The 16,610-nt window shown below is 29.7% G+C and overlaps 1 protein-coding gene across 2 annotated transcripts in view; it reads left to right on the forward strand.

The window, feature by feature from the left end:
• Positions 1-16: 16 nt before the first annotated feature.
• LOC103575068 (F-box/LRR-repeat protein 16-like) overlaps positions 17-16,610 on the forward strand; it is a 260,501-nt gene continuing 243,907 nt past the window's right edge. For both annotated transcript variants that reach the window (XM_053742999.1, XM_053742998.1), the window contains exon 1: positions 17-803. In XM_053742999.1, coding sequence (XP_053598974.1) covers positions 710-803 — 94 coding nt within the window. In that variant the 5' untranslated portion in view covers positions 17-709. The remainder of the gene's footprint in view (positions 804-16,610) is intronic.

Below are 16,610 nucleotides of genomic sequence, written 5' to 3' on the forward strand. Positions count from 1 at the left end.
GTTGATGTTTCATACTTTTGTGTTCCTAAACAAAATTCTACCTTTACTACATTTATATTTTTATCGTGATTTCCGTTAAAGTAAAGCCTTAGTCGTTACTTTTTTATTTCAGTTGTATTTAGTTTATTACTGTTTATCAATTTTTCCAAATTACAATTAATTTATTTTAAATGTTTAGAAAATAAAAAAAAGAATTTAAGTTAATTGATTCTAGTGAATTGTGAAAAAATAATCGTGTTAAAATCTATTGAAGGTAAAAAGTGAGCCATCTCCGTAATACAGCTTCTTAGAATTTCTAACAATATGGACTGAATTTACCTTCAGTTTGTTTTCTTCTTTTGAGAAAATATAAAATTTTACAAACGACTAATGAACAAGAAATTTAATTTTATTTAGTTCTTATGCCTAGAACAATCTACAAACTCTTAAGTGAAGAACAAATGTACTTTAACCCGTTGAAAAACAGGTGTTTTTTACACATATATTGTTGATGCAGTTTATTGTAAAGGCAAAAACTAACAAAACATTAAAATTTGTTTGGATTAACTTTTGTAATGGATATATTCGATTAGAAAATTGTGCCGAAAAATAATGTACGTTCATCTTAGAGACGTTAAAATAACAAAAAGCTAAAGAGAATAAAAATATTTTAAATACGTACCTAAGGTAAATTGTAATAGTAGTTGTTCTTGAAGAATAAAGGGAGGATATGTCATCAATATCAGCTCAAGGTGTTGTTGAGCGTGCTAGTGCTGAATTATCTAAGAGGATTAACGGGTTAGCTCTTCGTTCATCCAAGCATGGTATGTAGTATCTTGATTAATTTAAAAAATTTTTTTTGCTAGGCAATCATGCCGTATCGTAAATATAGTTAATAAAATTGTTGTTTAAACTTCTTTAAAAATTCTGATTAAAAAATTTATTCACCACAAGCGAGTTAAATTAAACTTTGACGTTAGGACTGTAATCATTTAGTTATTTAAATTTTGATGGTTATTACTATAAAGATCACTAAAATCTATGGCTATGATTTCTATAAATATATTAAACAAATCTATGATCAATATACTCCTACGTCGGTTGTGCCTGGATTGATTCTCTCGTGCAATACTACTTGTTCAATAAAGCTGTAAGAGTGGTCCTGATACATTAGAAAAATTGCAACCAGCTAAGAGTAAAAATACTCGATTTAAAAAAAAATCATTTAGACTGAAATCGTTAAAGGGATCAATTAAGGTAAAAATAAAAATATTTCCAGTTTGGACCTCTAAGATTACACTTCTTACGTAACTTTGTATTATGGAGTTTTTTAAATTTAATTTTAGACTTAAAATATGAATCTCCATTTTCGAATTTTTGAAATGATGTCATGTGTCGCGCGCTATGCCGCCATTTTTCTGGAAGTATATGAACTTGTCGGTAACTTAATCAGCTAATAGTTTTCGAAATTGAGACCGAAACCAATAACCTCTTCCTTTTGAAAATTTTTAATTTTCTTAGCAGGAAATTAAAAAACATTTTTAAAAAAAATTTGAATCAGCCACGTTTTTTTCACAGCCCTAGCGGTTTCGATGTTACTGCGGAATCGTCATTAATTCACGCTAAATGAAACGTGAATTCGTCGTTACCGATGCGTCAACAATAAGTGATTTCACTGTCATTGATAGGTGAAGTTGTGAAAGATAATAATTATACTTTCACCTGTAATATTCGGTTATTATGCCACACAAATACGTGTATTTTATGGCCAAGTCACGAAAAAATACACTGGACATATCGTTTCAATCACTGTTAATTTACTGACTGCAGATGCATGCAATACCGTCTTGTGTAAGTTAGTTTACAGTGTTTTGACCGACACTTCACCTTCAATTTACTTACTATGAACTAGCATATTACAGTGATTGTGCTATTTTATTACGATTGAAAACAGTAGCCTTTAAATTTATAATAATTCAATAATTTTAGTTTTAAGACATTGTCTAATATGATTCTATACGATTTTAAATAATTTCATAAAATAATACTTCGACCGGTAACTTACCAACATTTCACGCGTAAGAAACCATTGTCTTATCGAAACTTCACCATCCCTGATAGCCAGTTGAGCTCAACCAACAGTCAAATTGCGCGTAAATTTGAGGTCAGATTAAAGCCGCTATTTGAAGTACTCGAGACATCAAAAATTGAGCAGCAAAATTTGACTGCATTAGTAGGTCAAATTGGCCTAAATTGTTTAGATTCGATTTTACCGTTTGATACATATTGAAGAAAAGTCAGCTCGCGACATCTAGCAAGTATTCAACAAAGTAAATTCAAGAATCAAAAAGTAAAAAATATCTCTCTAGTTGAGGTCTTGTTGACGTAATTTGTTGAAGCGGTTTTTGCGTCTTAAATTTTGATGTCCCACAGACGTCAAATAGCAGTTTTAAACTTACGTCGAATTTATGTGAAATTTGACGTCAAAAAAAGCTCAAAAGTCAACATTGAAATTTTTTATGTGTACCGTACGTCACTGAGACGGCAAACGTTTCAGCTCAAAAATTGCGCTGAAACTCTGGTTATCTGGGATTGATTCACGGACACTCAACTTACAAACGACCTTAAATTGACTGTCGGAATACCAAGTTTTGATAAACAAATCACTATTTATATACCATTGAAATACTTTTCTTTGTCGGTTAATTTCACCTTAAATTACGGCTGGTAACCAAATAAAAGACAATCAAAAGCGCATGTGACCTGAGTTTTTCGAAAGTTGTAGCATGATAAAGCTATCAAACAAAAACCTAGAAAGCATGATTTCTTTACTCTAAAGTAATCGTCGATTGACCATCGAATCATTCGATATAGACAAGGTACCCATCGTCTTAAGCTTTCACAACTTCTCTTATTTTCCACCATCCCTAGCGGATCCGTTTCCACCGTGGGTTTCAGTGTTAACTTAGTGTAATTCGAATTACATTGAAAATACACCGGAATTTCACGTGTATCACACGGTGGGTTTGTGAAAATTTCACTTTCAGTTTACACTTGTTTCACACTAATCTACTGACACTCATTTTACACTCTATTACCATTGAATTTCCACTGTATATCCTAGTAGTTCAAGCGCCACCATACAAATTCGCTAAAAACTCGGCGTATCAACGAAGTTTCGACGGTGGTTTTCGGTAGAAAGCGGTGTTTTGTCTGCCATAATGATACGAGGTTTCAACTGTGTTTTCTCGGAGTTTTTACGACGTTTTGTCTGCGTTTCCTAGCGTATTTTTAATATTTAAAAATTTTGATATAATTAGTATGTACAATAATTATTTTCACGTTAAAGGAGAACGTTCACTGAAAACAATAGCGGTATAATATGATGTAATTCAAGCATAAAATTGAAATTCCCACTGAAACAGCCGTCGTGTAAAATCAGAGTAGTTTTGGTGTACTCTTTCTTTTATCGAAGCTCCGGTAGGAATAGCGTGTAAAAATCGTGTAATCCCTGATTAAAAATACTCATTGAGAGGGATTGAAAATTTTTTCAATCCTTTTCAATCCATACAGTGGTTTTGAAAAGTATTGAATGGAATTGAAATTTTGATCATTTAAATACTTTGTAGTTCTTAAAATGGAATTCAAAAGTATTGAAAGGAATTCAATCTTTCATCATTTCAATACCTTCCAATATGGAATTATTATGGTATTGAGAAGGATTCAGAAAGATTCAAAAATTTCAATTCATTTGAATTCTTTTCAATCCTACACTCGATTCGAAATGTGATAATATTTTGGTATTGAAAAGTATTCAGAATGATTAAAAATATCAATTCTTTTGAATCTTTTTCAATTCCTCGCAAGTTTAGAAATTCTCGTATTATTTTTGGATTGAAAAGTATTAATTTTATGTCCAGATGAAAATGTTGGGGTATAGAAAGTGTTCAAAAGTATTCAATTCTCATCTTTTTCAATCCCTCCCAATGAGTATTTTTAATCAGGGATACGATGTAATTTGAGCGTAAAATTTAAATTTCCACTGAATCGGCCGTGGTGTAAAATCAGTGTAGTTTTGGTGTACTCTTTCTTCCATCGAAGCTCCGGTGGGAATAGCGTGTAAAAATCGTGCAATACGATGTAGTATAAGCGCCCGAGTAAAAAAAAAAAATTATATGTAATTTTAAATAATTTTATATGAATCATATCGAATTATCCATAATTATACAGAATTATATATAACCATACAAAATTATATATAATCATATATAATAAGGGAAATGTCCCAATACCGGAACGACGAAGGGTATATGACTGATTTTTATCGTTTTAAAAATATTCAAATAAATTCTAAACCAAAGTAATTTATTACATCATATAGAATAGACATTTACCAATGCAAACATAATCAAATTAGTTCATTTTTCTTAAATTTAATATAAAAAAAAAATTTTTTCTATGACACCCAAAAGACCCAATACCGGAACGCTGAAATAGCCTTGTCCCAATACGGGAATTCGGTTGTCCTAATACCGGAACAGTAAATAAAATAAGTTATTTTTTGCATTTATTCATGGTGAAAATATTAATAATTATTAAATAATATTAATGTAAAACGAGTATGAATGTAGCAGACATGAGAGACCTTTAAAATTATAAATAAATAAGATAAATAATTAAAAAAAATAATATTTACAAAAAAAGCACTATTAATTTTAATATTTTTTGAATTCACATTTTTTAAAATTTTATATTATTAAATATTTGCTCGATTTATAAATAATTTTGAATTTGTCTGATGTCTGCTATATCACACCCATAATGTAAAATGTATTTAAAATTTAAAAATGATTGAATATTCAATGAAAATAAATATTTTGATCTAAAGAATAGAAACAAAATAAATTATTTGAGGTTATACTAGAAAAATAATTAAAAAAAAAAAAAAAACTGAACACAAAAATTTATTTTTTATGATTTAAATTAGAGTTTATCTATACTTAATCTATTTTTTATAACAATTATACATACTGCATTAAATATTAGGGCTCCAGTAATAATTAATATTGCAATTGATTTAGCCAGTCAATAAAACTCACCGTTAATGTCTATCGATAACATTAATATGATTGGCTGTTCCGGTACTGGGCACGGGTTCATTTTGATGTACCAATAGACGAACAGTAAAATTAATATAATAATACTATTTTTTTCATATTTTCAATATGTTTTCTTGAATTTTATGTCATTCAAGATGCATATACAAAAAAAAAATTATTGAAAAGCAATTCTATGCATTTTTTATAAGCTTAAGACCATTGACTGATTTCTTAGCAAAACCATTAAGAGACATGAAAAAGTCATGAATCCGAGACTATTGCTCTAATTAACATTTTTTTTTCATATTTTAAATATTTTCTAAAATCTATTTTATATCTTATTTTTTAACTGAAAGATTAAGGTTTCAAATAAAGAAAGTTTTATTTAGTTTCATCGCGTACGAGTTGAAATATAATATAATGATTATCAAATCGTTCCGGTATTGGGTCCCATTCCGGTATTGGGACATTTACCTTACCATAAAAAAAATTCAGCCTGTTTTTTTGTTGTGTCACGATTGGAGATCGTGATGGGCGTAGGTACGATATTCGTATAAAATATAGTGAATAAAAAGGTACTCACATTGATCAAGGACCGATCCTATGACCTGGGCTCACGTGACCAAATGCTCAGTTTATTCTATTTTATATTTAATTCGTGCCCACACAATATTGTTGAAGACAATATTGATAAAACCCAAAACGATTTCCAATTTATTATGTGACTGATCTAATTTCACAATCAAACGTCGAGCGGTAAACGTAAGATTGTGTACCCCCTACTGTGAACTATCGGTCTGAGCGGCTAGACAGGTAGTAAGATAAGGGATAAAGGAAGGTGGGTTGCCGAAAAGCCTCGTGAAGCTAGTATCTCATTGTTAAAGTAAAATTGTCTGTTAAATAATGTTTTCAAATGTTTTATGTTAACGAGTATTTATTTATTAAATGACTCAATATTCTCAAAATACAAAAGGGTTACAAATGGCAATATTCAGAATAGTAAATATAAAAGCAAATGTTTCATGCATATGGGTTACAATTATTTCAGAGTATATAAAAATAAAAATACCAAACAATGGTTATAATATTTAAAAACTTACCCTAAACAGGTTTTGGTGAGGTGTCAAGACTGTCAGCAGTTACACAGGACACTTATTCACGACGCGTTCTCGCGGTCAATTATTGTGATTCTAATTTATCGAATTATTTATTTATTTATATCAGTTTCAATGTTTATGCGTTTTAAATCTTCGTAGGATAAATTAAATGAAGGTCTTCGCGTTTCTCGCGGTAAAATAATTTCTAAATATTATTCGGATTCTTCGCGTCTTCGCGGTAATATAAAATATTTATTTATAAAATCTTCGCGTATTTTCGCGGTAAAAATATTATTTAAAAATCTTCGCATTTATCGCGGTAAAATAATCTTTGATTTTTCACGTTTCTCGTGGTATATTTCAGTATAAAAAAAAAAAAAGTAAAAATGAATGAAATTAAATGGGTTGAAATAATATGAAGATAATCAACGCTACCGGTGCTTCCGATTGATATTAGTTCACGACTTACAACGATCAAGGTCCGGTTCGTATGCCCAGCTACCGTTGACCGAATGCTCAATCGAGATATCAATCCTCTAGCCACGAACACCGTCAAGTGTCCGGAGTTCAGTAAGGTTCAGAGTTTGATTCCCAAAAGAACTGATGAGCTAAAGTCCATGGTCTTTTTATATGATCCTCGCATATGAAAAGTGGTGGTAACCAGTTTCCCATACGAGAGGACTCGGACTCGCCCGAAAGTTCTAGGCCCATGCACACGTGTGATCCCTGGGAAACAGATTTTGACTATTAAAGTAGGCTGATGACCTGGCGCCACTCTGTCGCTGAGCATGCTCGTGTAGGAAACCATAAATTTGGAGGTTTCCATTAGCTTTCTCTAATTTCCAAGAAGTGCGCATGAGTTGGGTGGTCTATAGGTTTAAGATGAAAAATCAAAGAAGACTACCGCTTCTATGCTTAGATTAGTTAAATGGGAACGGATACATAAATTTTAAAAGTACGTTAAGTAAAAATGATGAAATTTCCAGAAAGAGAAATTTATAATACGCGTGGTCCATTAGTACAATACGACTTAATTGTAAAGCGTTGACAACGCTCAGGTAGGTATATTTGTCCGGTACGACTTCTGGCGTCAGTAAGTTGGCGTTATACATAAAAAGGTTTACGTACAGGAGGTTTTAGTGTGTACTTATTTTGGAAGAGAGAGAAAAAAAATTAAAAATTTTTGAATGTAGCAGCCGTGACAGTTGACAAAAAAACAGGCTGAAAACTTGCAGGAAGGTGAGAAAAGATGCTTGTTTAAAGTGGAGCTATTAATATTGATATTTAGAGGTGCTTATTTCTAATTTTCCACTTCCCATTTAAATAACAGAGTAAAAAAATTTTATTTTTTTTAAATTTTTTTAGCTCGGCATTCGCACCTCATATAAATAAGTCCATAAGATATTCTTGTAGAGAATTTAACGCTCTAAAAATAAAGATCGCTTTCCATTTTTTTAATACATCCATCTATTCAAAAGTTATTGAAGCTGGAAGTTAAATCAATACTAAATTTTCAGATCTTTTTACTTTTCCAGCTAAACTATCAGACTTATTAAAAAATGTCATAGTACCTTTCTTGTAGATCAGGAGACACGGTAGTATTTCGCGCCAAGTACACGTTCAATCACATGTATACGTGTGAAGTGTCATGGCGCGAGCCTACCGTGTATCTATACTGTAAACATAGTCGTTTTTAGCTCTCATTTTTAAAAACTTTTTTAAAATAATAAATTTTCAGAAAATTCCATCTCTATTCGAAAGATAATTGATTGTTCATCTTAAAATTATAAAACTTTATTTATTTTAGTTATGAGAACGAATTTAAATAATGAAATTAGGCCAGCATATACTATAGCACCCCCAATTTAGACACTTTTATATATTTTTTCATGCGTTAGGGGCACTGCCAGAGAATAAAAAGTTATAAGAAAAGCCACGATTGAGTAAAACATTGAAATTTTTTTATAATAATGATTCATTATTGCGCCACCAGCGGTGCTTCGGTCTATATTTTTTACTATATAGTTTCATACGGAAATTTTTTATGAGCATAAATAAATACGTTTCATAATCATAAATAAATCCTTTTTGATATTTAAGATGAATTTTCTTTATTTGACGTCAGTGTTCATTATTATAATTTCAATCAATTTTCCCCGATTTTGCATAAATACTGCAGAAAAAACTATACATCTTACTTTAGTTTTACTTGAAATTGTTGTGAGTTGCATGCGAATTGTCATAAGTAGAAGAAAAAACTTGACAACTATTTCAATCAAACTAATGTCAATTTTTTACCAATTAGTTTAAATGAAATTAAATTGAAGAACTCTGAATAGCTACTTTAGATTGAAATTGACAGTAATTTGACATTGAAATCACTGAAAATTTGCTGCACGAATTTGCCGCTAATATAACAGCAAAAGTTAAAAAGAAAAATTTACGGTTAATTTTTGCTCAATTTCGAGGTAACACTTTTGTTACACATAAAAGTCGGTAATGTTCATTCTTACCATTTAAGACGCGTTTTCATTTGTTTCTCTATTCGCACTCAACTGGATAAACGGTACTATCTCTGTTACACTTGTACATTAAATAGGAACTTTGTCCAAGCTTTTCTCGTAAACAAATGGAAGTTATCAAAAAATTCAAGTGCACTTCGCTATTTCGTAGAGTAAAGCATCGGGTCTGTGTCTTTATTTTGCGTTTAGAGCTTTTATTTCAGAGAAAAGCTGGGACAAAATTATCTGAAAACCGTTCTTAAGAAGGTAATCAAATTTATACTTGAAAATGTCTACAACTCGAATTTAAAAAAATAGTTTACAATTTTTCAAGTGAAATTAACAATAAATTGGAGTAAAAATTTACCTGGAAATTGACGAAAAATTTTTCTAGTAAGCTTTCGAAATGAATTTGCGTTTTAGTTCGGGTAGTAAATTTACGTCAAATTGTATAGCAAGTTGTATATAAATTGTCCTCGAAAACAGAATTGTCCGGAGTTGACGGACATTTGATGAAATTTCCCAGGAAAATTTTGCTAAACAAACTGTGGTATTAGGGTGTCTATTTAAAATATTTAAACTTCTTGATATTGCAGTTATATTCGCTAGGACGTACTAAAATCAGCTCTATTTACTTATCCGTACAATAATAATTATTCGTACAATAATATTAATCGTACAGTTTACTTAGCAAAATTTAAGTTGCGAAAGTTTCCTCGAAATTTTCGTCAAATGTCCGTCAACTTCGGGCTCTTCCGTTATTGACGAGAATTTGCATAAAACTTGCGATACAATTTGACGTAAACTTACTACCCGAATTCGAATCCAAATTTATTTTAAAAGTCGTATACAAAATACCGTCAAAAACGGAAAAGCCCGAAGTTATCAGACATTTGACAAAAATTTCATGGTAATGAAATAGTAAGTAATCAAAAAGTGACCTCTAAATTAAGGAAAAATCAACCGCTAATTTTTTTTCCAAGTTTTGATATCAAATTGTCGGCCAATTCGGACAGCAAACTTCGATAATTTTAATTATCAAATTACTATCAATTTCAAGCTAAGGTTGCTTTTGGGGTTATTTCGTACATCTAACATTGTGGCGCTACCTGTCAATACCTTATTGGCAAAATTTGAAAATCGGGTTTTTAACGAATGGAAACATATAATTATTTTTAATCGGAAGATTTATTATCGTTATACAAAAAAAAATATTATTTTTATTGAAGACTACTAATGGCAAATCTAGTTTCTTAATTACATTTTTATTATAAATAAATTACTGTTTTTTTTTGTTTTAACCGGCAATCATCGACAAACGATTTCCTAGTCATTTAAATGGAAAAATTAATAAAATATCGAAGTAGAGGGGTCAAATGGAAAAAATTAAAGGCTAATTTTTATTTACTTTTTCGTAATTAAGCAATTAACTCACAAACAACTTTGATAGACCGACATTGATCGACAAACGACCAAAAAACGATTGCAATCAGAATAAATCAGATCGGTTTACATTGAGTTGGTTTATAATGAGGAGTTAAGTAAGTGCAGCTGAGATATACAACTTCAGCCATAAGCGATTTCTGATAATCAAGTTGGAAGCGAGCTAGTGGCAACCAACTGCAGCAACTTGTTATCAAGCTGGCCGCAAAGATTCTTGGCATTTCCATAAGTTGACTGCGATTAGTCGCCTATTTTCTGAGAAAATGTGTGCCAACAGCTGGCATTCCCTTAGTTGACATGGTTGACAGAAAGTTGACTTAAATTTTCTCAGAAAGTTGGCGTCAGGTTGCGGCAGTCGATTATCGTCAACTTTCTAGGAATGTTGGTAACAACTTGTAGTCAATAATAACGTCGAAATTTTGAATTTCGTTCTGTTGTATATAAAGTTATATCCGCTAAACAGTACCAAAATTGTGCAACTTAGTGCTATATATATGTATGCACAGATATAAATGTAGATCAGTTGAAGTATGTTTACGTAGTAATTGCGTCAAAAATACGTATAATTATCTCTAATTAAGCAATTATTATTGACTAACAATAAATGATGCATCAGATAATTTAAAAAATTTTCAAAATATAATCCGTGATTAACTTTCTTATGTTCTATCTAGCTACCCGCAATGTCTATTTAAAAATTACCTCTCTAATAAGGGATCTACAGTGTATATATATATATAATTTAGTGCTATCTACAGATCAATTAAATTATCATTTTTATTTAGTAATTGCGTTGAAAATAAGTATAGATCTCTAATTAATACTTCATTATTGACAAACAATGAATCATGCGTCAAATAACACTAAAAATTGAAAAATATAATAACACTACAAAAAAAACATAAATCCTACCAAAAACAGATTCTCTGTATAAAGTCGCGCCAAGTACACGTTTAAAATTTTTTAAAAGTAAAAAAAAAATTATTTTTTACAAAAAAAAAGTCAAATCGAAAAAATACCAAGTACCTAGTATGATGCAAAATCATAACAAACATTTTCATAAAATTAAAAAAAAAAATTATATAACAAAATTTCAATGTACTTGGTGTGCGTTACTACATGTACTCAAGCAAAATTAATTTCTAATAAAATCAAATATGTTTTTTTTTTTCACTTTTATGTAAGCACATCAAGTACATTGAAATTTTGTTATACAATTTTTAACTTCCCGCTAAGAAAATCGACGATTTTCAAAAATTTCGGGAAGTTATTGTTTTCACCCCGATTTTCGGAAATCGAGTTTTCATCAGATGTCGACGTTTTGAGGTCCTAGGAATATATTCTGACTATTTTCAGAATGATGTCCGAGTGTGTGTATGTGTGTGTGTGTGTGTGTGTGTGTGTGTGTGTGTGTGTGTGTGTGTGTGTGTGTGTGTGTGTGTGTGTGTGTGTGTGTAACTTTTGAACTAATCAATCGATTTGGATGGTTGAGGTGGCAATCGAAAGAGCTTGTTGGCCTTCAACTTTCCTGAAAATTTCAGATTATTTGATCAAATAGACTCGAAAATATTGGCGAATTACGAAAAAAAAAAAAATTTTTTTTTTAGTTTTTTATTGATTTCTCAAAAACGACTTATACGATCGACTTCAAAATCTATTTAGCTCTAGAACTCAATAAAACGCGTCGATTGCCACCTCAAACATCAAAATCGATTGATTAGTTCAAAAGATATCGGCGTTGAAAAGTTAAAAAAATAACATTTATGTTATTTTTTCCGGATAAATCAGAATATAACGTACTAAAATGTGCCTGATATCATACCAACTCATCTTTTTTATGGTTTCTTTCGATCATATAATGTTATCGAACTTGGTTTTTAGTTTAAATCATATTATCAACAAAAAAATCGATAAAACGTAGTTTTTAATATTTTTATCGGATATTTCATATTTTATTGTTTCTGACATGAGTCAAAATTTATTTAAATCTTGATTTTGATCCCCGACATTGATTTCTGCCTCAATACACTTATTTTACTGAACAAAATCAGGAACTAAATTTTAAAAACCGCTTCATTGATGATTTTCGATTCTTAAATTTTCAAACTTCAGCATAACAGGTAACTTGTTAGAGCTTGAAAAGATTATAAAAAAACAATTGCATGTGATAGCATTTTCGAGCTCGAAAATATATCTACACTAATGTTTTCGAGCTCTTTGAGGTCGAAAACAGCGGGAAGTTTTGGGGCTGGCCCGCAGGGTCAACCGACAGACCGATTTTTTTTTTAATTTTATAAAAATGTTTGTCATGATTTTGCATCATACTAGGTACTTGGTATTTTTTCGATTTGACTTTTTTTTTTTGTAAAAAATAATTTTTTTTTTTACTTTTAAAAAATTTTAAACGTGTACTTTGCGCGACTTTATACAGAGAATCTGTTTTTGGTAAGATAATTTTATTCTCTACAAATTATTTGTAATGAAGTTCATTCAAATTCCGCATTGTTTTTAAGTTATTTTTATTTTAATGTTAAGTTCTCAGAATAGATTGGAAGACTATTATTTTTACGAACTTGGCATGAAATGAAAATAACTAGTAAATAATGCGCAAATTAAATAAACTTCATTAATAATAATTTGTAGGAAATAAAATTGTCTATAAAAAAATTCCTATGACATTTTTTAATAAGTCTGATAGTTAAGCTGCAAAAAATAAAGATCTGGAAATTTATTATAGATTTGACTTCCTGCTCCAATAACTCTCGAATAGATGAATTTATAAAAAATGATGAGAGACCTTTTTTGTAGAGCGATAAATTCTCTAAAATAATATCTTTTGAACTTATTTATATGAGGTGCGAATGTTGAGCTAAAAAAATAAAAAAATTTTTTACTATGTTATTCAAATGGGAAATGAAAAATTAGAAATAGGCACTAAATATTTATATTAAGAACTTCGCTTTGAACAGGCTTCTTTTCTCACCTTCCTGCAAATTTTCAGCCTATTTTTTAGTTGAAAAAAAAGTCGCCTCAAAATGGCACATCCTAATGTTTATATATGATTTTATATAATTGCGTATAATTATATATAATGTCACTAAGAGAATCACATGGTTATATATAATTTTACAAAATTATGTATGGTTACATATAATTAACAGGCAATCTACAGATTCTATAATAGGTACCTGTGTTTTACTACAACTTGAATTTTTAAATAACTTGTTATTCAACTATGTTCTGTTTTCAATTGTTTGATTAAAAAATACAATTCATTTTCATTTTCAACGAAAAACTTTCTTCAAAAAAAATATCTCTCATACTAAGAAATAAAAAAACTTTAAGCAATTAAAAATTTTTCAATTTAAGCATAAAAATATGTCGATTTGAAAAAAAAAGTTTGACTTAAGATAAAAATATCAAGATAATTATTTACTTGGTGCAAGATAATCAGATAATTGTAAAATGTATTTGTAATCAATACTAAAAGTTAGAATTATTTTATAATATAAAAATTAGGGTGTACCGAAAAACAACATTTTTTTTTTTGGGCACCACTAGAAATTGATGGAATATGACAAAATAAAAATTCTGTCAGAAGCTTGGCTCTTGAATTCAAGTTTTAGACGTAGTCCATCATATTTTTCGATTTTGGATTTAAATAACGTACGAAAAATTTTTTGTACAGTTTAAAATTTATCACTCACCAGGGAATAGTGTATTGGAAAAATCAATGAATACTTGTGTTAAACATTGAACGTTCCACAAAAAAGGTCTCTTATAATTTTTTAATAAATTTAATTTTTTGAAAGTTTTTCGAGGTCAAAGTTGGATTCATAGTAAATTTTAGTATTTAAATTTAGTTATTAAGTAAATTATCTCGGAATTTTTTACTTTTTCGGCAAAACTATCAGACTTATCTTAAAATATGATAGTCTTTTATGTAAATCATTTCACTTCCTACAACTTATTTTTCACAAAGTAATATAGTTCACTTGAACCAAGAAAGTTGATCTTGATACAAGAATTTTTTTTTAACGGTTCGGAAAATTAAAATTTTCTTGCACCTAATAAATAATTATCTTGAATCAAAATTTTTTTTTCTCAAGTTAACATACTTTTATGCTTAAATAAAAAAAAATTTTACTTGTTTCAAGAGTTTTTTTTCTAAATATAAGAAATATTTTGTTTAAGAAAAATATTAGTTTTTTGAAACAATATAACACTTTTTGGTTTGAAAACAATAAATTTTCTTGGAATATGTACTATTTTTTAAACGCAAAAATTTTTGTATGCTCCAACCAAGAAAAAAAAATGCTTACATTAAGAGAAAAATAACTTGGGCGTAAAAATTTATATGTATGTATTGGGGTGTTTCAAAAAAAAAATCTGGGCGTCGGTTGACCCTGCGGGCCAGCCCCAAAACTTCCCGCTGTTTTCAACCTCAAAGAGCTCGAAAACATTAGTGTGGATATATTTTCGAGCTCGAAAATGCTATCACATGCAATTGTTTTTTTATAATCTTTTCAAGCTCTAACAAGTTACCTGTTATGCTGAAGTTTGAAAATTTAAGAATCAAAAATCATTAATGAAGCGGTTTTTAAAATTTAGTTCCTGATTATGTTCAATAAAATAAGTGTATTGAGACAGAAATCAATGTCAGGGATTAAAATCAAGATTTAAGTGAGTTTTGACTCATGTAAGAAACAACAAAATATGAAATATCCGATAAAAATATAAAAAACTACGTTTTATCGATTTTATTGTTGATAATATGATTTAAACTAATAACCAAGTTCGATGACACTATATGATCGAAAGAAACCATAAGAAGGATGAGTTGGTATAATTTCAGACACATTTTGGTAGGTTATATTTTTAACTTTTCCACGCCGATATCTTTCGAACTAATTAATCGATTTTGACGTTTGAGGTGGCAATCAGCGCGTTTTATTGAATTCTTGAGCTGATAAAAATTTGAAATCGATCGCGTCAGTCGTTTCGAAAAATTGAGAAAGAACCGTTTTTCACCATTTCTTTCTTCAACGATATCTCGCGAACGAATGAATGGATTTTGATGGTTGAGGCGGTAATCGACGTATTTTATTGAGTTCTAGAATTGATCCGATTTTGGAATTGTTTGGTTAAGTTATTTCAAAGATATTTGCAAATAACTGTTTTTTACCATTTCTTTCTCCCACGATATCTCTCGAAGAAACCAACCGATTGAGATGGCTACGGTGGCAATCGACGCGTTTTATCAAATTTTAGAGCTGATTAGATTTTGAAGTCGATAGTTTGAGTCGTTTCTGAGCAATCACTAAAAAACTAAAAAAAAAATTTTTTTTTTTTCGTAATTCGCAAATATTTTCGAGTCTATTCGATCAAATGATCTGAAATTTTCAGTAAAGTTGATGGCCAACAAGCTCTTTCAATTGCCACCTCAACCATCCAAATCGATTCATTAGTTCAAAAGTTACAAAGAGTTTACATACATACATACACACACACACACACACACACACACACACACACACACACACACACACACACACACACACACACACACACTCGGACATCATTCTGAAAATAGTCAGAATAGCTTCCTAGGACCTCAAAACGTCGACATCTGATGAAAACTCGATTTCCGAAAATCGGGGTGAAAACAATAACTTCCCGAAATTTTTGAAAATCGTCGATTTTCTTAGCGGGAAGTAAAAAAAAACAAATTTTTTTTCTTTTATGGTATCCAAAAGTTGAAAGTATAACTAAAAATGAAAATTTTGGTACCAGTCCAAGCTCTTAATAACGATGTTAAGGTTTGCCTCAATTCATGTTTCTATTTTTCATTTAAAAATCACGGGAAAAAAAATTTTTTTTTTTTTTGAATTTTCTAGCTCATAAACCAATCAACGGATTTTTATGCACTATAAATGTTTTTGTAGGGAATTGAGCGCTCTACAAAAAAAGCGTCTTATCATTTTTTGATAAATCTTACTGTTCAAAAGTTATTTAAGCTTCAAGTCGTTTATAGTAAATTTTGAGATTTTTTTACTTTTCCGGCGAAAGTATCAATCTCATCAAAAAATGTCATACGAACTTTTTTGTAGATAATTTTATTTCTTATAAATTATTACGAACAAAGTTTTTCAAAATTCTATATTGTTAACAAGTTACTTCCAATTCAATGTCAAGCTCTTAAAAAAAAAAATTTCTGATTGATTTTAAGAGCTTGACATTGCAATGAAAATAACTTGTTAACAATGCGGAATTTTGAAAAACTTTATTCCTAATAATTTGTAAGAAATAAAATTATCTACAAAAAATTCTTATGACATTTTTTGATAAGACCGATACTTTCGCCGGAAAAGTAAAACAATCTCAAAATTTACTATAAATTTGACTTGATGTTCAAGTAACTTTTGAACAGTGGGATTTATCAAAAAATGATGTGAGACTTTTTTAGTAGAGCGTTGAATTTCCTACAGAAT

This window comes from Microplitis demolitor, chromosome 2 (assembly GCF_026212275.2).
Source record: "Microplitis demolitor isolate Queensland-Clemson2020A chromosome 2, iyMicDemo2.1a, whole genome shotgun sequence".
Taxonomy (NCBI): domain Eukaryota; kingdom Metazoa; phylum Arthropoda; class Insecta; order Hymenoptera; family Braconidae; genus Microplitis; species Microplitis demolitor.